The sequence below is a fragment of the Pollachius pollachius genome, assembly GCF_949987615.1.
Source record: "Pollachius pollachius genome assembly, chromosome: 7".
Lineage (NCBI taxonomy): Eukaryota > Metazoa > Chordata > Actinopteri > Gadiformes > Gadidae > Pollachius > Pollachius pollachius.
In genome coordinates, this window is record NC_136940.1 from 18,376,908 (window position 1) to 18,402,898 (window position 25,991).

The 25,991-nt window shown below is 44.8% G+C and overlaps 1 protein-coding gene across 1 annotated transcript; it reads right to left on the bottom strand.

Annotated features, from left to right (window-relative positions):
* Positions 1 to 5,620: 5,620 nt before the first annotated feature.
* rgs4 (regulator of G protein signaling 4) lies at positions 5,621 to 9,247 on the bottom strand (the record flags this gene model as incomplete). The annotated part of the gene is made up of 5 exons (XM_079740408.1): positions 9,118 to 9,247; positions 8,706 to 8,798; positions 7,449 to 7,513; positions 6,106 to 6,269; positions 5,621 to 5,845 (listed from the first exon to the last, which is right to left on the bottom strand). Exons 1-5 carry the CDS (start codon positions 9,159 to 9,161, stop codon positions 5,621 to 5,623), a joined length of 591 nt encoding a protein of 196 aa, XP_079596534.1. The 5' UTR covers positions 9,162 to 9,247.
* Positions 9,248 to 25,991: the final 16,744 nt, after the last annotated feature.

The window sequence follows — 25,991 nt, forward strand, 5'->3', positions numbered from 1 at the left end:
GGAAGAGGGCAATTTGTGTCCATTATATATATATATATATATTCCCTTGGGATAACCATGTCCATCAAGTAGTATTTTACACAGATACTTAGAATATGAAGGTTTTTTTACATGGCAGTGACAAGGAGATACCAACCAAAAAATTATTCACATTGAAAGTGTCTTTATTTTCTTACATGCCCAATTGTAACAATATACTAAACCAAAACATTTGCGGTGCAAATATGTAAACAACGTATTTAAAGTCAGGGGATTGTAAAAAAGGAAAATAAACGGAAACAGATGTGGATGTGGAAACGTCTGCCAACACAAACACATGTCACGGCCCAGTGCACACATGTATCAACTCCTACCATGGCGCTTAGGAGGGGAAGGGTCAGCCCCCCGAACGTGGGGTTGAAAATAAATAAAACAGAAATAAAGATAAATATATTAGTTTTACTCGCTGTGGGCTACATGGTTCCTTAGCAGCAGAAGATATCTCAAAAGGTTATAAACAGCTCACGCCACAGATAGAAGTGCTTTGCTGAAATTACACAGCAAGATGAGTTTGTTCTGTAAAACGCGCCGATGACGCAATGACCCATGGAGAACACAGAATCAGCTGCGCTCCCAAGAGACTATAATTAGACTTTGTTGATAGTAGCGAGAGACACAGTCACACAGAAGTTTGGTAGAAACAGGCAGTGCTTACTGGCTTCCACCGGCATCTAGAAGACTCTTTTTGTGAGGTATAGGGAGAAAGAAGCGGGTAAGGGTTAGTCGGCTCGGTCAAGTTGCTACAGTTAGGCTGTGTACACTGGGGGATGATGTTAATTAATTGATTCTATTACCTTATTAGAACCCACAATATTACAGCTAACATTAGTACCTCATTGGACCACCCATTCATAGTGCTAACACAAGTTCTGACTAGGTTCTGCTTCAACACATAGAGTGGTCGAGACAACCCATATAAAGTTTCATCGGTCTGACTTAGGCGTGGCTACATTACCATTCCGCCAACACAATTTTTTTACTGGATTCAGCAGATGCTTCACTTCCAGAGCACATGTCCGTTTACCAAACTGTCTTCAAGTCATGCCTAACCCTGAAACAACAATACCCGAGGCATCAAAATCACGCTTCATCTGAGATCGAACCAAGTTCCTTCAAGCTTGGCGTCGAACAGTTTTACCACTGAATTATAACCACTTATTACTCCCTGGCATGCAAGAGAGCAAACTTAATCTAAATGGCACAACTATTACTGCTACTGCTGCTGCTATTATTCTGCCAGTAATGGCTTGCAAAAGCCCTTTCAAGTTAACACGCACTATGGGCATGTAATGTCCATACAGGTCTACACTCAACAGCGATAAGGACCGTGGCACATGGGGCGCTAGCTGTGTTCGACATTGTTCTTTTTTCCCTCTATCGTTGCCTCTGCTGGGAAGGGCTTTTCTTCCATGAAAGATAAGGTGCACTGGATTAGAGGAAGTACAAAAGGGAAGTGAACTGCAAGAGGGACATTTATTATTGTATTGGTATCAGCGCTTCGTTGGGGGTTATTTTATTGTTTATCTGTAATAAATGGATAAATCAGCACGAGACATTATCGGGGGTGTGTTTGGTAAACATATCAACGCATATGAACTGATGATACGACAACGCAGGTTGGTTACGATTCTTTGCGCTTGCATACGTGACCATGAAGACATGATAAACAAACAATGATGATCAATACAAAGTCAGGAATTGAAGTACGACAGCTGTCCCGTTAGTGTAACAATATTTTCCAATAAGATTTATTCCATTTATGCCACAATTACAATTTATATTTATATTTAAAAAATATTCTGCTGCGCTTTGAGCAGATTGTTTTTGTTTATTCCAGGAAACATTTGGTTGAGTTCTATTTGACCGTTGACTGAGAATATGAAAAACAACAATTTAACAATGCTGTGGTATAATAAAAAATAAATGAATGTTGTCCTTTTATCTGGAATATCCAGAGGATGGATGGAAGGAGGAAGAAGGATCCGGAGACATAACAGACCATTCCTGCTGTGCCTGGCAATTCAACACGCACACAAACACACACACACACGTAAACACACAAACACACACACAGACACAGACACACACACACACACACACACACACACACACAAGATAAGCATCCCTTCAGCTCTGAAAATGTGTGTGAGTGAGGGAGTGAATAGAAGAGAAAAAAATATATACATTGCAAGAGAAGAAAGAAAACAAAAGAGCTGGCTGGGGGCGGGGAGAAGCTACGTGCTGGCTTGGACGTGGGTCAGAGACTGGAAGGCGCTCATGATTTCCCCCCCCCCCCCCCCCCCCCCCCCCACACACACACACACACACATCAGATCAGCTATTCTATATTTCATCTCAAATGCATTCAAACTTGATCACATTAGGGTATCTGTTTAACTCTTCACTTCATTTGTTTACAGACATTTGAATTATTTTAAATGGTGTGCATGTTTACATTGTTTACTCCATTTAGACTCTCTTCATATCCCTTCACTTGATTTAAGCCATTTAACATTTCTCTACGTCTTAAACTATGTGGCTTTAGGAAAACATATTTTCAACCACACTTTTCACTACAGCACTCACCACATTTTCTGCAGAAAATGCATTTTCTAGTTTACAATGCTGTGGTATAATAAACAATAAATAAATGTTGTTTTTGTACCTGGAATATCCAGGGAAAGAAAGATCTGGAAACATGACAGACCGTTCCTGCTGTGCCTATGGCCATTCAACATGCACACAAACACACACGCACACGCAGAAAAACACACACACACAAAAAAGAATCTCTTCAGCTCTGACAATGTGTGTGAGTGAGTGAGTGAGTGAATATAAGAGAAATGTACATTGCATGAAAAAAAGAAAGCAAGAGAGCTGGCTGGGTTGGGGGGTTAGTAGGTACGTGCTGGTTTGCACGTGGTCTCCTAGTGACCAGAGACTGGAAGTCGCTAATGATCCCCCTCCACACACACACACACACACACACACACACACACACACACACACACACACACACAAGCTATAGGGGATGGACGAATACACAGACACACCCGTGAAAGCACAGAGGCTTCAGAGACCAGACGGCCATGCTAAATGTGTTAAGCAGGCCCCCCCCCCCCCATCGCTCTCTGCTTGATGTGAGGGAACATGAGGACATCTGGCACAATATGTACCTGGACCTGGACAGAGACGCACCATAATTTAATCAAAACAATAACAGCACGAACGATGAAACACTGAAAATCAGTTTGAATAGACCTACTACAAACACAATTTCAACTGGTATCCATTGGCTAAAAGTTACATATTCAATTTGCACAATTAACAACATCATAGATCCCGAATGTTACTATTGAAATGAATGGTTAAAAGTGTGTTAAAGAAACTGGCAGCTTCTTGGCTAAATATCTCGGACAAACACTCAAAATGATTCTATATAATATGACACATTACCTTATGGCTCTGTAAACGTTGCAGTTATTTGCCACTTTGTTGATCAACTTCAAACTTGAGGGTGTGAAATTAAATGAAATGTACATATTCATGGCAGCTGAGGGCGTAAAGCATGGCCATTGTTAAACTAGAGAAGTAGACGGATGGATTTTAACAATCCGTAAGAAGAAGAAAAGGCGGTTTTAGAAGAAGAGGTTCAAAATGACCTCCAGCTGAAGGTGATACCTGTCATGGAACACTGGAGCTGTTCCATCTCGCCTCGTTTGATTCTAATTATGTGAAGCCACTTTTTCCACATCGAAAGAGTTAAATATCAAAGCATGTTTGCAAATTTGGTTATGTTTACGATAGACGTATACAGGATTAGAGTTTAACAAGTGGGACCATGCTGAACTGAGGTGGATGCATGAAGGAAAACATTTCCAAATCAGGCTGCGTGAACCATAAAAGGGAATATGGGGCTGTGATATTGGGTCACACGGTAAACAACTCTGCAACGACTTGGAATTAGCCTTGTTAGATGGCTGTGTTCCAGGTTGTGTTCATAGCATCGAAGGGGAAAACAAGCGATGATATCAAGATACAAGGGGCCTTCACCTTTTCTTGAGATCATCTGCTGACAGTCCTAATGGCCACTACAGCTGCTGTCCATTTCCCTACATCCCAAATTCTGGGGTTTTCTGCGAAAGGATGAAGAAGACAGGTTATTCAGGGTTCAAGGGGCGGAAAGTTCATTCTGCTCAGTTACACAACATGTTCTGGATTATTATGTTACCCTTTTTAACCTTGCTTCCCAAAGAGTGTGTGCGTGTGTGTGTGCGTGTGTGTGCCTGTGTGTGTACATGTGTGAGTGTGTGGGGAAGTGTGCAGGAAACAACACATTAGTATTTAGAAGACCACATATTGCCATATACCCCCCGCGTCCATCTACCGCCTTGTTTTCAACAGAAGCCAGGTGATTGGTACATTCATAACACCTGCGGCTCTCTCATCTGTATTTTAATTGGATCCTGGGAGCCATACCCCCCTCTCCTCTCACCCAAATTAATGACCCACCAATATCCTTAACACAATACATGGATCCCATGATCAATTTTGGGACCCATGATAGAGAATAAAAAGTAATGAATCTATTCAGGTGGCCCCAAAGTAAATCTTTATTTAATCTTGGTTACATTCACATTATTATGAACAGCAGATCGCTACACCAGTGAGACTAGAATACACACAGGTTTGACATTACACTGTTGAGACTACAGAAATTGCATTTCAGGTTCATTATAACATGTCTGACATGATTATGGCATGTTTTTCTTTACTTCGCTTTATCAACATCTCTATGCCGTATTTGAATACACCATTAAAGTATTAAAAGTGAAATTGTTGAATTTTGTGCAAAAACCTTTGATAAAAAAAATTCCTCGATTTTCTTCTCTGCGTGCACCTGTACGTGTGTGTGTATGTTCACGTGCACGTGCGTGTGGTGTGTATGACATTATATTCCATCCATGTCATTTAGACAGAGGTAGACTTGGTTTGTTTCTGTTGTGCTGTTTGTTGTGTTATGTTTGTTGTTTTATCAATCAATACAACATGCTCAATCATTTTTTGGGAACAGCTTGTATACTTGGTTGTGCTCACACAAAGTTTTAAAGCAGCACAAGTCAGCCTCATAGGACACCATCCTTTTTTCTTTTTTTTTTACATAATAACATATTGGCCACATATTTGGACGGATGTAGCCTGAATGTAACACATGTTTAATCCCCTCGTTGCATGAAGGAATAATTACTACTAGAAATAAGGGTTAGGGTTGGGGACTCAAATTCTAACTAAACTAAAGTACTAAAGTAAAGTAAAACACTGTCACATATATTGTTCCCTTTGCTATTGGCTGAACTACAAACTTACATTTACTAAACACACTTGCTATACACAAGATATATATTACACACACAAACACACACACACACACATATAGACACTCACCATCGTGTTTCTACACTAGCTGCCAACCTGATCCCATATTACTTACATATAATTATATATTTTATTTAATTACCATTTAATTTAATTCAATATTTTCTTTAATGATTTCATTCTTTAAGTGTTATTGGTCTTCTCTCTAGGCTCCAGCAGTCTTCTGCTGCCGCTGCTGAGTCCCTGTACTGCGGCTTGCAGAGCGGGGGCCCAGGTCCTGCATGGTTCTGGAATGGAGGAAGCGCCTGTAGGAGTCCTTCTCCAGCAGGATGTGGATCAGGCGCTGGGCCTCGTCGAAGCTGGAGGCCGACGGGCTCCCAGTCTCCAGGTTCTGCCGGGTCTCCTCACGTGTGGCTGCGTCCAGGTTGACCTGTGGGGGGCGGGGTTGAAGGTGGAGTTGGGCAGAAACCCCATTAGGAAACACTGGTATGTCGTGCCGTGCTTTGGTACAATATTGTAAGGATGATGATAATAAAGAAAGTCAAATCAAACCGGATGAGATTTATTTGCGTAATTATCCAGGTCTTATAAAATCAAGCTGTTGCTCTACTTGCATTACTCTAGGGTCATGATCTTAAATGAGGACCAATTCAGACGCATGAATTCAGAGATATTACAACTTCCAGTGACCTGTTTGGGTGAGTCCGTCTCAACGTATTGGACAAAGATAAGCTTGGCCTTGGCAGCCATCTTTGCAGGGGACAACTGCTTGAACTCCTTGCAGGCGTTGAGGAACTCTATGTTCTCCTCGCTGAACTCTGACCTCAGGAAGCCCGTGAAGACCTGGCGACCATCTGATACAGAACACAGTGAGAAGAAGAGAGGGTTCAAATGGTTGCCCTCAGGTTGCCAATTTCAAATTGAGAGGGTCTGTGTTGACACACCCGCTCAATGAAAAGGAAACCACAGTATTCTAAATCTGTAATTCAAGTGATTAACCAATAGATTAACACTTCAACAAAACCTCACAGACTCAAGTCCTAATGCGTCCACTACAGGAGTTGGCATCATTCATTTTATGCTAATGTAATCAAAGATGGGGGGCCGAGAGAGCGGAAGAACTTGAGTGTGTGTGTGTGTGTGTGTGTGTGTGTGTGTGTGTGTGTGTGTGTGTGTGTGTGTGTGTGTGTGTGTGTGTGTGTGTGTGTGTGTGTGCGTGCGTGTGTGTGTGCGTGTGTTTGTGTGTGTGTGTGTCTGCATATGTGTGTCGGCCTGTGTTTGCGTGTGTGTGCGTGCGTGTGCGTGTGTGTGTGTGTGTGTGCGTTCGTGTGTGTGTGTGTGTGTGTGTGTGTGTGTGTGTGTGTGTGTGTGTGTGTGTGTATGTGTGTGTGTGTGTGTTTGTGTGCGTGACTGAACAGCAAGAGCTTTGGTATGGAGCAGGTCAAGGCATGGCTAGTTTCCATGAGGCCGTTGATCTCTTTAAGCACCCACAAGGACAGCCTTAGACTATACACAAACACACACACGCACACACACATGCAGTGGCTTGACACTGTGCAAATTTCAGCCATTCCCTAGGGACAACCCAGCAGTGCCTGGAGACACGTAGCTCTCTGCTGGAGCATGAGAATGCATCCTTATGTCCGGCGCCTGGCTTACTCCCTCTCAATGTAGACTCCATGATATAATCCCTAGTGCTGTGTGCCCATTATGGGTCCTACTAGGACGTAGTATGATAGCGTCATTAGCGTCAAATCATTAACAAGGTCAACCAACCCGCCTGCATAGTGGGATCTCCTACGGCATCCCACTGGGCTCAACAATGCTCTGACAGCCAAATGAGGCCGGAGAAAAATGTACGGTGGCCTTTAGGTTTGCCCATAAGGATCTACCTTTCCTTCCATTCATCCGTCCGTCCGTCATCCATCCATCCATCCATCCATCAATCCATCCATCAGTCTGTCCATCCATCCATCTATCCCTTAGTTTGTCCATCTATCTGTCGTCATAAAAAAGTTGTGTGCAGCACTCACCCTCACTGTTCATGAGATCGGTAAAGGACTTCTTCCATTTTTCCAACTCCGCAGCTGAGACCTCTCTGAAACAAAAATCAGCGAGTGTATTTTATATCATCAATAATATGCGCTATATATGAGCTCATATGGAGTCCTGCTTTTCAAGCAGATGAAATAGAGTCTAACGGGAATCCAATTATCATGCACTCAAGTTGCCAAGAGTGATGGCGTTTCTTCTGTGTGTCCAAGACTGAGTTTATTAGCTGACTTTGAGGTGTATATTAATCTATTTTCAGACATTTTCCTAACAAGTAATTCGGTGTTTAGACATCCATCTGTGATTTTCTCTTCTTAAAGTTTCAGATCCAGTGTTCCATCACTATAAAATAGATCACCAGATGATAGACTGGAATAGGTAATATTAGTAGTGAAACTTTGGATGTCACCTGTGACAGAAGTGAAAGAGCCTTTACGTAAGCATGTCTTCCGAGAGTAGGATGAGATGTAAAATAATGATTGGTTATTGTTTTAGTACAAACAGTAGACATCCTGTACTGTTACCTTTCTCAATAAGTGTACTTCCACTGGCACAGGTTTTTTTCTTTAGTGGCTAGACAACACACTCTGCAAAAAGTAAATCCTATAGCAGAGGTTAATACCCAGCAACCCAGAGGAGAGAGGATTGCAAACATTTGATTGTGCCAGTATTCATTGAAAGGCCAGCACAGAAATCACAGGTGTGGTAGGTTACTCCACCCTCATTAAAAGGCACTGCCACTCATCCTGGCAGGGCTGAATAGCTACATTCAGCGGCATGTTGAAAAGTAGATGATAGGATTGATAGGCTTAGTAAAGGCTGAAGTGCTCAATGTAGAATAATTAGCGCTCTAATAGAAAATGCCAGGGATCGTTGGACATTGTTAAGAAGTGAATTAATAATTGTATTGAAAATCAAATGTGAAAATAACTAATACGTAATCAGGAATGGAACAGTGATTAATACTGACAGTAATACATTAAAAGTTATTGCAATAATTTTAGTAATATTTATAATAATAATACAATTCTTAATAATATGAATACTAATAATGATAATAATACTATAACTATTAATAATAATGATTTAAAATCATAATATAAATAACAATTTGAAAAAACAATCCTCTGAATAATCTGAACGATTCATAATTATTATACGAATAACAGCCTTATTATTATAAATACAATGACTGTCGTTGAAAACATGGATGAACACATAAGACAGCTAATGCCAACCTCTTAGTCCCCTTGCTGGTCTGCTTCTGGGTGACTGTCTGGGGCTCAGGCTTCTGCAGTAAGAAGCCTATCTTGTGCTTGATGTCTTTGGCACTGTGGGTTACACAAACAGCGGGTTGTGGTTATCAATAAAGGTCAGAAGCTGCATACTCAGGTTAAAGCTCAATCAGCAGCTTTAACCTTTAACCCCTAGCCCCACTTGGTTTTGATTAGATTGTGTTTTGATTGAGTCTCATGGTTCTCGTCTAGTTGTTTGACCATTGGCCTATTAATAGATCCTTGGACCAATATGAGACCTGTTCATAGCACCATTCAATCAAAATAAAGCGGGGCAAGGAAACATTGCTGACAGCTGCTTTAAGTCAATTATGTGTCTTGTATAACAACTTATGAGACAGACTATTGCCCTTACCTTTTCAGGCAGGTCGCAGGAAGCGTGGCTAATCCCTTGCACATAGTCAAATGATTTCTGCGGATCTAGTAAAGAAAAAGAGGAGCTGTTATACCGACGAGAGCAGCAGTAGAATGATGATAAGCAGCAGTGGTTTGACAGTGGCCTGAGCAGTAGCTGTATATGGCTTATCTGGAGATCTCCGCCCACAAAACGATGTTTTTATACCAAGGCGGTTCACACACATTCGCTGGCTGAGAACTGACCAATCGCTCTAGGCTCACACACACAGACACTCCCCTGTGTGTCTGTGCGTGTGCCTGGATGTGTGTGAAGAAGAGAGCGAGACAGACAGAGATAGTGAGAGGGAATAGAGAATGTGACAGCAAGAGTCAGGAACACACAATGAGCTGATGGAAAGGAAATGTACCTCAAAGAAATTATTCATTACAATAAGGTGCAATTCCTCTGCGGGGAAAAAAGGTTTGTTGTTTGTTGAGTTTATGTTGTTGATCAACAGAAAGGCAAACACATTCTCAAACTATATTCTTCATTCAATATACGTTGAACGAAAAATGCAGTTGCCTATTGATTCAATACAGGTATCTCTACATGTGGTGTCAGAGTAAGAAGTCTATGGTACATTCAATATCCTGACAACTTATCTGTAAGAATGGCCCCTTGGATGTGTTACAAAGGAGGAGTACAACTCAATAAAGCACAAAGGTTCCATCCTCCCTATGGAAAATAACAACAAATTGCTCTTGCAAAGTGCTGGGGATGAAACAGGAACAGACAATAAAATTAATCTTTCTTTAAATTCATCTGGAGCAAACATTAACAAAAGTTATTTAGGTAATTATCTAGTGTGTGAATTGATTAGTTTGTTTGTGCGGCCAATCCCTAGCCATCCATATTTGAATTTTCTTGTGTTAATCATGAAAACAGATTAAAAATAAAGAATTTTGACTAAATAAAACCATCATACTCTGGCAATGCTTTAGATAAAATAGTATTTATAACTGTAGCATTGGAAGTCAACTCCCATTAAGTGTACTCCCTTTCACTGTGGCTATGCTCCAGTCTAATTTGGAATGATCTTAAAAAAGCACAAAAAGAAAATTGACAATGTGTTTAGTTGAGCACGTTCTGTAGCCATCACAGGCTGTTCCCAGGTAAAACATCACCCATCCTGTTGACTGTGGCTGCTGAATTTGCCTGACAACTACATCCAACATCCTTTGGGTTACCAATGGCAACCCCCAACATGTAGGTGTTGGATGGCTGGTCATTCATTGTGGCTTCTCTGAGCTTCCATATCTATATATGTTTCATGACCTGTACAATAATTGTATGCCGTCAAGCAGGTATAAAAGACTAGCGCTGCTATATTAGGGATTCTTCTATAAGAGATTTAAATAGCATTGAGTGTTGTCCCATTCACCATTTATTCTTATTTTTATCTGAATGGTTTCCTGTCATTATCTGAATCTGGTTATCTGAAAAGAAACCTGTGTCCAAAACATAAAAATCATCAAAAGCTGATTGATTTAATGTTGTTTATTAGGGCGGTATCATTATAGAACTCTATGATAGGCCTACATACATTTGTAATACATCTTACTTAAAAATAAAATATTAATCTATGTCTACTAACAATTTTGTATCGTGTTAATTTTGTTTACCGGTCATCATTAGCCCGCTGATGTAAATTCCTATTGTCAGAGCATTAGCTCAGCTAACTAGAGTCTATTAACACATATATATCTGGAACAAACTACGTTCAAAAGGCGAATTCCAAAAACAGGTGTTGATCTGACACCAGAGAGATACATGATCTGATACCAGAGAGACTGTTGATCTGATACGATAGAGATACATGATCTGATCTTCAATAAATTGCACATTCTAAAATGCTTCTTTAAATTTGCCTTTATTTTTTTATCTATTTTACGCATTTTTTAACTATTATTTTATTTCATTGTATGACAATGTTTCTATGTGAAGCACTTTGAGTCTGCCTCGTTTAGGAAAAGTGCTATATAAATAAAGTGGCCTTGCCTTGCCTTCTTCTCCTGCTCCTCAAAGCAGTTGTGTTGTTATTATCTGGGCTAGCTGTATCGTTGCGCACAGCCCACCGGAAGAAGAAACGGTTATCTGGAACGAAAGAGTGTAGTAACTGCTTTAAAAATAAGCTTAATTCTCGTTATTTTATTTTAGAATTGACCTGTTGCTAAGTCACAGTCAAAAATGTCAGCTTAATGTACATCAAAGTAGGTTATGGAGAAGTATTGGGCGAAAAAGGATTTAATTTCTTCCAGGATCAATTGAAATGGACTACATTATGCTATGGAGGGGCATATAAAATATTTTAAAATACATAGAGAAGGTAACAAGCTTCAACTCAGCATCATTCTGCATTACCAATACCTGGTAACGGGATCTCTGAACTGATCGAGAAAAAGGCGGTCCGGTTGCTTTGGTCTTAGGATCACAGAAGGCAAAAAGCTAACCTCCAAAAGTCCTGAACTAATCATTTCACACAGTTACCATTATATACACTTTACAATAAGGGTGTAGTGATTGTGACTTACATAATTCACCCTTGTTGTTTGTTTAACATACTTGTGTAGTGAATGTAACTTATATAATAATTCTCACATAATTCACCTATGTTTTTAAGTGTTGTTCTACACACTGTTGGATGCATATCGTTTACTGTCTTGGTTGTTCAGGGATTGCTGTCCCTTTAAATGTTAGGAACATCTCATGAAGTAGAGCACCTTGCAGGGTTTATTGAAATGCAGCGCATTTTCACTTCCTGGTGCATAACAAAATAAACAAGTCACACATTCGTGTGCTCAAGTTGAAGAAATTGTCTTAATTGACTTAAATGCAATTTCCACACATGTGACCCCGACGTTAGTCTGCTGGACATATCCAGAGACACGACACACTCTTCACGGGTGCAGCCATTTTTGTTGTCGAGTCATACAGTCACTGAACTCACTCTACTTTCAGAATAACGAGTGGGACCGACCAGAAGGGGGCGTTCCTCTGTGAAATGCCGCAAGAAAGCTAGGAGGTTTACAATTTACGACTAGCACGTACCGGCATACCATACAAATGGATTACACCATAAGTACTACTACGTTGTGTCGGCTCTCTGAAATTCAGCAGCATCCAGATTGGTGAGAATCCTTAAAAATCCTCCGGCAAGGGAGAAGTATACAGCACTCAGCCCACCTGTTGAACACGTTTGAACTGTCGGACGCTGAGAGAGCTAGCAGTCTTTTCTCCCTTCAAGGACTTGGTGACGGCAAACCGTCTGAGCTCATGGACCGTATGCTGGATCTCCTGGGTGAGCACAGATTTTCTTTTCCTGCGTCAGCTGCCTTCCCAAGTAAGAGCTGCATTAGCCAACACCACAATCACTGACTTTCGGAGACTGGCTGAAGAGGCTGATACGTTTTTCATGGCGAGTCAAGGGCACTGTGTGGCCGTGCTTTTTCCCGCGCACATTGCTCCTGTGACATTGGACGACTCCACACTTATTGCTGCACCCACTTCTCATCGGCAACAGTCTTCTGACCCCAAGCAGTCTTCCGGCCTGTGTTTTTACAATGCAAAGTTTGGACCGAAGGCTCTTAAATGCAGTTTGCCATGCATTTTCGGCGGGTAAGGAAGTGGCCATGAGCATCGGCCACGTAGGCAGGCTGCTTTTCATCTGCACCAGCATCTCCAGATGACGATTCCGGTGTGACACAGGAGCACAGAGGATTGTCCTGCCTGCATCCCGTTTGGACATGGTGACCGACAGCCATGGCCCCCCTATGGAAGTTGCTAATGGTAGCACATCGCACATTTGGAACAAGGAACATTGAGTTGTGTTTCGGAGGGTATCGGTTTGGCTGGGACTTTGTTACAGCAAAGGTCTCTGTTCCCCTTTTTGGTGTGCATATGGATTGTTGGTGGATGTAAAGAACCGCTGTTTCATTGACGCTGTCATCAAACTGTTTGTTCTTATACGTGCACGCTCAGGGGCTGACTGCATACGACTGTCTAGCCTCTGATGACTTCCACCGTCTACTTGCCGGTTTCCCAGCCCTCACTCAGCCAACTTTCTCTGCGTCTGCCGTGAAGCATGGTGTGGAGCCCCATCTCGCCACTAATGGTCCACCCGTCTATGCCCGAGCTCGGCGCCTCAACCCGACCAAGCTTGCCGTTGCAAAGGCTGAGTTTGCAAACATGGAACGCCTGGGTATAGTCCGCCGGTCCGACGGCCCTTGGGCATCCCTCCTCCCTTAAAAACTGGCTCATGGACTCTGTTATACGGGAACTGCCTTTGTCTTGTCGGCCACATCAGCTGACTTTCGCCATGGCCAAGGTGACTGAGCCGCGGTCTGCCCGCCAGCAACATCATCTGTCCTACATGCCAGAGTTCACCACAGATTTACAGCACGTTCCCGGTACGGACAACCAGGTGACAGACTGCCTTTCATGGGCTCTGGTAGGAGCAGTTCATCTTGGATTAAATTACAACTGCATGGCAGAGGACCAGACCATGGACCCAGATGTGCAACTCCTGAGGACCTCGACTACAGGGCTGAAAATAGAGGATGGGTTTTTTGGTGATGCCGGCACCACGCTCCTGTGTGGCGTCTCCACAGGCAGTCCTTGGCCAATCAAGTTTTTGATGCCATCCATGGTCTCTCCCACCCAGGTTTAAAAGCGTCACAGAGACTGGTTGCAGCAAAGTTTGTTTGGCACGGCCTCAAGAAGGACGTTAGGGACTGGTGTCTTGAGTGCCAGCGGGCCAAAGTACACCGCCACCCTAAACCCCGTTAGAGTTGTTCCTGGTGCCGGAGAGACAGTTTGACAATGTAAACGTGGATCTGGTCGGCCCTCTTTCCTCTTCTCACGGTTTCACCTACCTGTTGACCAATGGTTGACAGGACCACCTGTTGGCCTGAGGCTGGGCCACTGATGTCGCTGGCATCTGTCGAGATGACACGGGGATTTATCAGCACCTGGGTTGAACAAGGGTCCATTAATTAACCAATAAGTAACATTAGTTAATGCAGAAATAATCAGCCCTCTCAATTCCATAGGAGTTAGGGTTTGGGATAAGGTTAGTGGATTAGGGACAGGATAAGGGTTTGGGTTAACCCTAACCCCTGTTAAATAATATATATATATTTAACCTTAGTTAACATGAACCTTACCTTAGTTAACATGAAGACGATTTGCAAAAATGAACACCATTATTAAATGATTAAATCACCATTGGTTAACTGTCAATCAACTGTTAATTGTAAATTCATGGGCAAGTAGTAATTTACTAATGTTGTTTTATTGTTTTATTAATGCTGCCTTATTATAACATGTTACCAATGAGAAATAATGAAACCCTTTCATTTCAGGCACTCGTAAAAAAAAGTGCTGCAGGGGCCCATCAAAGGCCCCTCCAGGCTCCTCCAGCATCACAGCATTAATAAAGCTGGTTATTCATGACAGACCTGAAAACACTAACCTAATTCCTCATCATGAGCCGTGGTACTCCTCTCTGGTTTGTGAGATCGGGCCACAGAACAGTCCGGTCCGGTGCTGGCTGTCGGAGGTTCAACGTCCTTTGGAGGTGAATTGTGTTGTGATGAACGTGTGAGGATGAGGAGATAGAGGAGGAAAAAGAAGAAAGTTCATTATCCACTACAGCTACAACAACAGACTCACTGACTATCATGTTAGCCTCACCTTTCTTTCTCACTTTAGCTGAGCCTTATTCTCCGGTTTCTGTTTTTATCTGTACCTATGTCTCCTTGTTATTTTTAAGAGTTCAACATTACCTCACATCTGAGTTCATGCGCCATTACATGGCCTCCGTCTGCCTTCATCTCACGCCCGGAGCCTGGACTAGATCATATCTTCTGTCTGATAGGCACACACACACGTACACACACACTGTATTTCTTTCAACACATGTGGTCCCAAATGGCCTGGAGGACGCAGAGAAAAAACCTTTCAAATCATTAGCAGCTGAATTAGGTTTGTGTTTTCTGCCAATGGCAGGATCAAAGAAGGTCAAGTTTGTGTTTGCAAAAACAGATTGGCTGGATTTCATGCATACTTGAGTCTGTGATTTCCTGCATGCATGCGTGCGTGTGTGTGTGCGTGTATTATGGGCGTCGGTGTGAGCATGGTGAGGCTTTTGAAGTATGTATACATCTGTGTGTGATTTGTGAAACAAGCCAACTCGGCAGGTAAGATGAGAACTCGCAGGTGTTGTAATGCATTCCCAACAGACCCAAATGAGGTGCAAAATTGGATAGCAGCAGCTCACGTCTGAATTACAAATAAAGGGTTTTGACCATGGCATCAACATGTTAACAGTCACCGGAAAAAAGGGAGCCGTGAAACTTTTGAAAGCAAAACGTGAGAAGGTATCAGCGTATTCATATTTCGAAGCCTCAGAGCAACAACAGCTTTGCAGTCAAAACCCCATTCATTTTTCCGTAGGGGTAAGCCACTGAACACGGGCGTGTATGTGACGTACATCTCTTTTGTGGTGAAGTGCCTTGAGGAAAAGAGACAGAGAGTGGAGCAATGCATGTAAAGCCACTAGGCTGAGGAGGAGACAGAAGAAAAGAAGAAGGAAGGGGGGAAGAAGAATATGAGAGGTTATAGACATGGCATCAATGCCTACCAAGTAGACTAGCTGAAAGTGATTCATAAATTCATAATTTACTTCTAATCATGTTATTAAGGGTTGTCAAGGTATCAGAAACTTATGTTCCATGAAATCTATAGTGATCAAACGCAATTTCACTCCATCGATTTAGGTGACCAATTACCATTCCACTTAAAATTCCAGCGACAGTGTTGCTCGATTAAACCGCATTCCAGACATTGAGGGGTACAATCTACAAAATCAGTAAGACACACTCCTATTCTTTCCAACTGTCTTTGAGATGTATTTTCGGTTTGTAGTGTGTGTGTGTGTGTGTGTGTGTGTGTGTGTGTGTGTGTGTGTGTGTGTGTGTGTGTGTGTGGGTGTGTGTGTGTGTGTGTGTGTGTGTGTATGTGTGTGTGTGTGTGTGTGTGTGTGTGTTTGTGTGAGCACATTGACATTCACACCGACACATATTTGTTATTTTTATTTTTTTTATTCCAATATAGACCTATAGTAATCAAGGAATTTTGTGTCTCCGTGGGTAAAATCATTGCTGTGGCTTCATTGACTAGAACTATACTGCCCCCTAGTGACATGAAGAAGTATGGACTAGGGGACGCCATACACACAAACAATGGTTTGCACCAGGAATCAACGGAAAAAATGTTAAAGCAGATATTTCATTTGAGCTCAGCATACCACATTATCTATGGTTTAAAGTTTCAATTCATGTGAAGTTTGACACAGGGCATCTCTCTATATTTCAATAATCAAGATTCAAAGGGCTCTTTTGGCATGGAAAATGTAGGCCTGTTGCTATTTGAATAAATCTTTGCTGACTATCATTCATTTTGTATTTGTACGATAATCTAGGTAACAATAAAAAAAGAATTGCAAAAAAACGTTCATCAATGCATTTAATGCGTAAATCATAAGTGAATAAATCAGTGTGAATAAATATATAATAGTGGGCCACGTAAGCCCTTATCGGAGATCTTTGTGTGTCAATAATGAGCTGTGATGGGAAACAGGCTACGTGTGGAACGCCATGTCCAGGTGTCCTTTCAGAGCAGATGCTGTTGAGTGGTTGCCTCCACAGCCTTCATCTGATACACATACAGGCCTGCAGGAGAACAGGGACATTTTGTTTATGTACTTGTGCACGTGTGTGTGTGTGTGTGTGTGTGTGTGTGTGTGTGTGTGTGTGTGTGTGTGTGTGTGTGTGTGTGTGTGTGTGTGTGTGTGAACTTAAATACAAATATTTTGAATCAAAAACATTTCTTTAATATAATAAATACTATAAAGTAAGAATAAGTCAACATTTTAATTTAACATAAGTCTGAAGTATTTGGGTCAAATTAAAAAATGTTGTAAAAACAATTATTTTTCGTATAAGAAGCAAAAGTGGCCAAGGGCCAATCTGGTAGAAGAAGGCAAAGTTTGTCATGGTTTTGTTCTTCAAGAAACTATGTGGGAATCCTTCAAAGTAACGTGGCAACCTCAAAGATCTACTTCTCGTCCTTTCGACACCTTTGGCAGTAAGCAGGATTTTTTTTTTTTACAGAGGTTGCTACCTACACTAATCATACTGCAAATGCAAGGACTTTCAGCAGTCATGATTTATCCCCATTGTGTTACCTAATTTGCCTATAGATGGTGACATTTATTTGAATGAAAATCTCAGACAATACCAACTGCAGGCAATCTTCATTTGCTGTTGAGGGCTTAACAAAACATGCAAGTATAGCTAATATGATGAATTGAAAATGAAAATCAAACTAAATCCTTGATGAGGCTTAATCGCTAAATGTTCACCTTTCATCAAAACTATATTCATCCTTATATTTCCTTTTCAGAAATAGACACCCACTCTTCGAAAGTTTAGGATTGTAACATTTTAGGAAGATTGTGAAGCTGATTTTTCTTTTGATGAACTCAACCTCCTAAGATTTGTCAAAGGGAAGACACATAAACTGCTATAAAAGTAGACCATGCGGGTGGTTCTAGAATTATTTATGATATTTGTGGTTTGATACTTTGAAATACATAGATAACTCCAGCCGTCCTCAAGTTAGGCAAAATACACCCAATCAGACTTCTTAAAAGTCCAAACACTAAACAAAGCGTAAAGCTAAATGGTTAAGCTTTGGGGTTGTCAGGAGTTGTAGCCAGCGTTACATTTGAGTATTTTGACCTAATTGACCAAAGTTTAGAATACGACCTCTAGAAAGAACCACATGTTCATTCTCCCGTATTGGCCTGCGAGGCCGGTGTTACACCGAAATCTGCGACCCCAGGGTGCGCACTGCACATGAGGTACAAAATGTTGTCACTAGAACATTGTATTGGTCAGCGCTAGCTAGGCTAGCTGCTAAAGAAATCTAAAATCTCTGTAGCACAGATGCATGGACGTCTTTGACATCAAAACTAGTACTTCTTCACACTGTATTTTAGTCTTCACAATTTTAGTTGTATTTCTTACCTGTTACACCTTTGATAGGATATATACAGATGACCAAGTAGGCCTACTTGATAACACTTAAGTCATGGAGCTTAAGACTTAAAAAAGTAACTCCAACTCAAACCACCAATAATTCACCAGCAAAAGGTAAAGTATTTAGGGTAGTTATATCACGGTAACCATGCAACTTTTGAACAATGGGTTTAACCAGAGGGATAGATATAACAGAGTGGCGACACTCCCATTGGACTCTGTTGTAGCGTTTTTTGCCACCTAATTCAGGGGTATGGAGCCTCGCATTGTAACGTGAGCGTTTGGCTGAACCCAAGTGCACAGACGGGTGAAGAGCGTGGAACAGTGTCAATCGTTTATTCGGATTCAGGATCGGCAGGCAGGATAGTCAGACAGGCGGGGATCAGGAGCAGGCAGGGTAGTCGGACAGGCGGGGATCAGGAACCGGCAGAATAGTCAGACAGGCGGGGGTCAGAAGCAGGCAGGATAGTCAGACAGGCGGGGATCAGGAACCGGCAGAATAGTCAGACAGGCGAGGATCAGGAGCAGGCAGGATAGTCAGACAGGCGAGGATCAGAGAGCAGGCAGGATAGGTGGTGGGTCAGGATTCGAATCGCGGGAAAGCACTGTGAAACACAAGAGACAATCTGGCAGGGAATGTTTGGGAGGAAAGGACTGATATAGGGGAAACACAGGTGAAGGTGGTTGGGTTAATTGGGAGTGATCAGGGTGGCAGGCAGGTGAATGGGAAAACCAGGGGCGGATCATGACACGCATAGTTCCAAAACATCCATTTACGGCGTAGGAGATCATTCATTTCCATTGCTGGCCGTCGAGTAACTTTTGAGGTAAGTGTTATGTTTGAATAACGGAGACTGAAGCCAGAGCTTACTTGGAGCGTGCTCTCCGTTTATTCACCAAAACGCAACTCGCTGAAAACAGGTACGGTCACGTGAATCGCACGTTACCGTAAAACACATTGCACTGACGCAGCAGTGCCAGATGTAACAATTCCCCCCCCCTCACAGAACTAGGAGTGATACTCAGTCACAAAGTCACGCAGGTGCTGGGGCCTGCCGCGTGCCCGAGCTGGACGGGGTTCAGGTGCAGCAACAACCACTGGCCCGTCGGGCTGGGCCGGAGGAGCTGGGATTGGTGCAGCCTCTAACCATGCAGCCGGCAGGACTCTAGCAGCGGGCACCACCAGGTCTGGGCTCGGGGGGGCGTGTACCTTGCCCAGGCGGTTAGCATGCCAGCGTGTGCCGTCGGCGAGCCTGAATGTAGCCGGGCCAAGCTGTTGGCTGACCTGGACCGGGTCCGACAAAAACGACTGGAGCTTGTTGTCCCGATGAGGTCGACGAATCCTGACCCAGTCCAAAACAGCGATGGCAGGTGGCTTAGCACGTCGGGCCCTGTCGAAACGGTCCTTCATCCGACGCTGGCGTGTGTCGACGGCGGCTCGAAGCGGGTGGGCTGGGGCCCAAACTACTGTAGGGCGGAGCCTATCCAGAGGCAGCTGGAGCTGCCTCTGGATAGGGAGGCTGGGGAGACTCCTGTGGTGGCGTGTCGGGTGGCCCGGCTGGTGGTGAGTGTGCACCCTTGTGCCAGATGGGCCCTGATGCCGTTTTTCAATGACTGGTTCAGCCGTTCCACCCCCCCATTCGCAGCCGGGTTGTAGAATGCTGTGCGAATGTGGCGTATTCCTTTCCCCTCCAGATAAGAGGACAGTTCGTGGGAGACCATCTGGGGACCATTGTCGGTCGTGATCCTCTCGGGCAGGCCCCACCGCGCGAACAGAGAGTCGAGAATGTCAACCAACACCTTGGCTGTGACCGAGCCCACAGGCGCTACCTCTGGCCACTTAGAGTGGAGGTCGTAGACAACGACGAGGAACCTCTGGTGATGCGGTACTCCATGCAGCTCGCCGCAGATGTCAAGTTGTAGGTGCTCCCAGGGTTTGGATGGCCAGTCCAGTGGTTGCATGGGCGGGGGTGGGGCTGGGGCCCTGGTCTTACCACTAAGAAGGCAAGCAGTGCAGTCCTTGACCAGGGTCTCGATTTCCCTATCGATGCCTGGCCACCACACCACGTCGCGACACCGCTGTTTGAGCTTGACTATGCCCAAGTGGCCCTCGTGCGCCATAGCAAGGGCACGCGTCCGAAGGGCACTCGGGACCACAGTGCAGAGCCCACGAGCGATGCAAGTGTCGTTCCAACATGACAGTTCGTCCCTGACCCTGGACGAGGTCGTGCCCGGCCTGGTCCTGACCGGGGGCCAAATATGGATCTGGGGGTGAGTTGGGGATTGCACGTGACAGCAGGTCAGCCACCACGTTGTCCCGACCCGGCGTGAAATGCAGGCGGAAGTTGTACTGCTGCAGGCAGTCGGCCCAACGATGGAGACGGAGTGGTTTGTGGCCGGTGCCAGACGTGGCTAGGAGGGTGGTGAGGGCCTGATGGTCCGTCCTCAGTGTGAATGCGCGTCCGTAGAGGTACATGTGCCAGCGCTCACATGCCCAGAGGCACGCTAGGGCTTCCCGCTCCCCTTCCGAGTACCTCTGTTCCGTGGGGCTGAGAGCCCGTGAGGCGAAGGCGATCGGCCTCTCCACACCCCCTTGCAGCTGGGACATCACAGCACCGATGGCCATGGCGGAGGCATCACATGTGACGAGGGTGGGGCTGGCTGGGTCAAAGTGCGCCAGGACCGGTGGTGTGGTGAGCTGGGACTTCAGGAGGCGCACAGCGTCCGAGCAGGAAGACGACCAGAACCAGGGCTCACCATGTTTCAGCAGCTGTCGCAGTGGTGCAGTCGTGGCCGAGTACTGTGGCAGGAAACGTAGGTAGTATGCTGTCATACCCAGGAAGGAGGCCAACTGAGTGGCTGAGGTGGGCTCCGGGACACGGTGGATGGCCTCTGTGTTCGAGTGGAGAGGGTATATGCCATCAGCCGAGAGACGGAACCCCACAAACTCAATGGCCGGGGCAGCGAAGACACACTTCTCGCCGTTGAGTGTGAGGTGGTGCTTGGCCAGTGCGCTGAACACTCTCGTCGTGGCTCTCGACAGTGGCCCCGTGAACCACGATATCGTCCAGGTAGATGGCCACACCCGGGATCCCAGCGAAGATGGAGGCCATTATCTTTTGGAAGCAGCTGGGGGCAGAGCTTAGACCAAAAGCCATGCGTTTGTAACGGAAGACCCCTTTGTGGGTGATAAACGCGGTGAGGTTGCGGCTCTCAGGGTGTAGTGGCACCTGGAGGTAACCCTGGCGGAGGTCTAATTTGGAGAAAGTGGTGGACCCGTGGAACTGGGCGGTGAGCTCCTCTATCGTTGGCAAGGGTATTTGTCTGGGATGATGGCCTTGTTTACCGCTCTTAGATCCACGCAGAGTCGCAGCCCCCCAGACTTCTTCTTTGCCACCACAATGTTGGAGATCCAGGGCGATGCATTCACCTGCTCGATCATGTCGCCATCGAGCATGCTCTGTAGCTCAGAGGAGATGTCATTGCGGAGGGCCAGAGGAGAGCGGCGGAGGGGCTGGATGACAGGCGTCACCTGCGGGTCTAACAAGGGCTTGTGGGCGAAAACATCGAGGCAGCCCACACCGCTGAACAGCATGGGCCACTGTTGCTGCCAGGGGATGGTAACAGTGTGAATCTCTGAGCCAGCGGTGTCTAGCAGAGTGAAACCGAGGCTGTTGAAAAGGTCGAGGCCAAGGAGGTTGGTCCCGTGGCGTGCAATATTGAACCTGAAGAGTGGCAGTGTCTTCTCCCCGTATTTCACAGGCAGCTGAAGGGAGCCCACGATGTCAATCTTTGAGTTGGCATAGCCACGCAGGGTGGTGGTGGGCTGCCCCAGTGGCTCGTGGGAGAAAAACTGTGTGTAAGTCGCCAAGTTCAGGAGGGACACCGTGGCTCCAGTGTCTAGGAGGAGCGGTAGAGTAACATCACCAACCATCAACGAGCATGTTTTAAATGGCGCTCGTCCTGAGCTAACATTGTGGATGATTGTGGTAGGTGGCTGGGAGGCTCTAGCTGGGGCAGACCTACAGACTTTGTGAAAGTGGTTGAGTTTCCCGCAGTTGGAGCAGGTTTTACCACGGGCAGGACAGATCTGAGCTCTTGAATTGTGCGCAGAAGAGCCACAATTCCCACATGGCTGGTGTGGGCGGTCACGTGACTGAGAGGCTAGTAATATGTTCTCCTCGCTGCTGTCTACACTCACGTGGAGGAGGGGCACCCGTGACTCGAGTGGGCCCGCTGCCTTGGCCAGTCCTAGAGAGTTGGAAGAGGTGGATAAACTAGCTGCACATTCCAGAGCAGATTCAACCTGAACTGCAAGGTGTAGAGCTCCTGCTAATGTTAAATCATCATTTTCCAGTAGGAGTCTTTCCCTTATTTTGTCACAGTTCGTGTGCAGTATCAGGTGGTCCCTTATCATTTCGTCCTGTAAGGCCCCGAACTTGCACAAGCTAGCTAAACCTCGTAAATCCGCCACAAACTGCGTCACTGACTCACCCGACCGTTGGTGCCTCCGTCGGAATATGACGCGACGGAGCAGAGCACTTTGTGGGGCTGCGAAATGTGCTTTTAGTAGCTCCACGGCATCTGTGTAAGTTGTTGCGTCGCCGAGAGTTCCAAACACGCGCTGTCCCTCCGCTCCTAGGCAGTGCAGCAAGAGTGCACGTTTCCTTACTGTCGAAACATCTTTTAAGCCGGCTGCTAGAATATATGTTTCGAACGAGGAAATCCAGCGAGGCCACGGCACCGGTGGTTCTCCCGGTAGGGCCAGGAAGGGGGAGGGTGGTGGTAGGGAGCAATCAGCCATCTCTCGTCGCCAATGTTATGTTTGAATAACGGAGACTGAAGCCAGAGCTTACTTGGAGCGTGCTCTCCGTTTATTCACCAAAACGCAACTCGCTGAAAACAGGTACGGTCACGTGAATCGCACGTTACCGTAAAACACATTGCACTGACGCAGCAGTGCCAGATGTAACAGTAAGTGCATTAAATAGCAACCTCTTTTGAATTCTCAACTGTCAATATTGTATCAGAGGCCCTTTATGATGCATATACTGATATTTATTTGTATAAGCACAGCGTAATTATATATATTTTTATCGACGACCGATTGCCTGCTAGTTTGTTAGCTCGGCTTCGCCATCTGTGAAGGTATCACTGCACCAGAAGTTAAGTAGTGAATCTCTGACAACTTTTATTTAGTTAGTTATTGATGTAGGATTACTAGGATCAATAAGGTTGATTAACGACGGGTTTAATCTGCTGAACCTGGCGGTGCTAGCAACGGTGTTGGAGTACTGTGTGTCTGATGCTATAGCTAGTAGAAATAAGGTTGCATACCCTTGAAAAGGCTGTTGGATTACATATATATGTTTACAAATTATTCCACACAAAAAATATAAGGCATAATGGCAAGCTTTCAAATGTTATTACACAGGCAGTAGTGTCATTCTTTTTTTTCATAATGTAAGCTTCTGTCCACCCCTTCCCAAACTTGGCAGCAATTTGGCCATGTGTGGAGAAACTCATTGACCTACAGGCTATTCAAGGTCTTGTCTGATTATTTTCACTCTCCTGCAGGTGGTGGCTGCTGGTGCTGGTGGCTGCTGCTGGTGCTTGTGGCGGCAGCTGCTGCTGCTGACGGTGGATGCGGCTGATGGTGGATGCTGATGGCGGCGGCTGCTGATGCTGATGGTGGATGCTGCTGATGGTGGATGCTGATGGCGGTGGCGGCTGCTGCTGGTGGCTTGAGCTGGCTGGTGCCGGCAAACACTGCTGCTGCAGGTCGCTGCTGCTTGAGGCGATGGCTGCTCGAGCTTGCTGGTGGTGGCGAAGGATGGTGGTGGCGAAGGATAGTGGTGTCGATTTCTGCTGCTAGTGGTGGCGGCTTGTGCTGGCGATGGCTGTTGGTGGTGGCGACTGCTGGTGGCTGCTGTTGGTGGTGGCAGCGGCGACGGCTGCGATTGTTGTCCTTCCTTTCGACCTGATGCACTTTGCTATCCTTAACCTCAGCCTGATGTATGTGGAGTATTTTCTTTGTTTATTAATAACTTATAATATTCCTCCCTGTTCCTTCACCTTGTTCTTGTTTTACAAGTTAGATATACACTCACACCTGTTTACACATTTGTTGTTCTTGTTCCACACATGACTAACTTCGTCTTATTTATTGATACCCCCTGGCTCTACTTTGCTGTTCTTGTTCACACTTACTGTATGTTTGCTTCGTTGTTCTTAGTCATACTTGTTCCCTACTTGTTTTTGGTTCCACAAACCTCAGCCTGATATATTTGGAGAGGATTTTTCTCTAAACACTCATCTCAAACACTGGGTCCAGCTTTAAATGGTGCATCCTCCTTTGCAGCGTGCAGATGTTAGGCAGTGGAATCTGCATTTGCTGGAGGGTTTTATAAACAGTGGTCCATTTTATTTGTATGGTTTTTTAATTGTCTCCTCCTTTCCTCACTGTATTCCTCTCTTGTTAACACTTATATATATATACAATATTCATCCCTGTTCCTTCGCTTTCTTCTTGTTTTCAAGTTGGATACTGTGGTATTTGTGGGTATCGTTTACTTAGTTTAGAATGAAGAGACGGAGCTTCGCAGTATGTTGCTTTATTGCTGGAGAACTAACAGAATCTGCCACGTACACATCACATCCGGTTCGCGCCTCTACTACCGTAATGACGTAAGCAGTACGTGCAAGCTTATGGTAAATATTAACATGTATTCAGACTACTGGCATGATCTGTATACTACATCACTTCTTTTTTTTTTTTTAACTTGAACTCAACGTTGTCTGTTACTTCCACTTCTGGTTACTTTGAATATTCATTAACTAACTAATTAACGTCCACTTGGTCTGTAAACAACAATAAACCATTAGGCAAACAACTGGATTGCTTCAATGTAATGCATCACATAAATGCTTTCTCAAATATCATTTCACCTATGGAACATAGAATCAACTTTGCAAACACTTTCAGATACAAAATTTGTCTGGAGATAAATCTCTTTTTTTTTTCATTGCTGAACACTCTTTTCAAACTTTAGCAAATTCAGTCCATTTCACAGTCCTTTTTTTTTTTTTTTTTTTTTCAGGCCGTATCAAAGTCCTTGAGGTACTGTGGAGGCAGTCGGTGCCTAGCAGGGTACCTTCCTAACACTGGGATTGTGTCAGCGGTGACTTCTCCATCCTCTACTTCTGTTACAGATGTGTCGCGCAGGCCATGGTTGAGCTTCTTGAAGAAGGAGGAGTTTCTTGTCACTCTGTGTCCAGTCCGCTCAGCTGTGACCATAGAGCCTTTGACGGTGGTCACTCTGTACGGCTTAGGATTGTAGGCTGTAGTAAGTTTATTGTGTCTGGGTTGAGAGCACAGCACCATGTCATCAGGTCGGAGAGGGTAAGGCACAGCGTGACGGCAAGTGTCTGAGTACGCCTTCATTTTGGCTTTGGCCTTGCGGTCTCTCCTGCGAAGATCCTCGTCTGGTCTGATCGGTGTGCTCATTGAAGGCATCTTTGTGTGCATCCTGCGGTTGAGCAGCAACTCAGCAGGTGATGTTGTTGTTGTGCTGTGTGGTGTTGCACGGTACTCCCGTAGGAATGTGTAGAGATGCTGCTTCCAGGGGATGTTTTCCATGTGGGCAACACGGAGGCACTTTCCAAGTGTTCTCATGAACCTCTCTGCAGTTGCGTTTGCCTGGGGCCATAGTGGCGTGATTTTCCGATGGT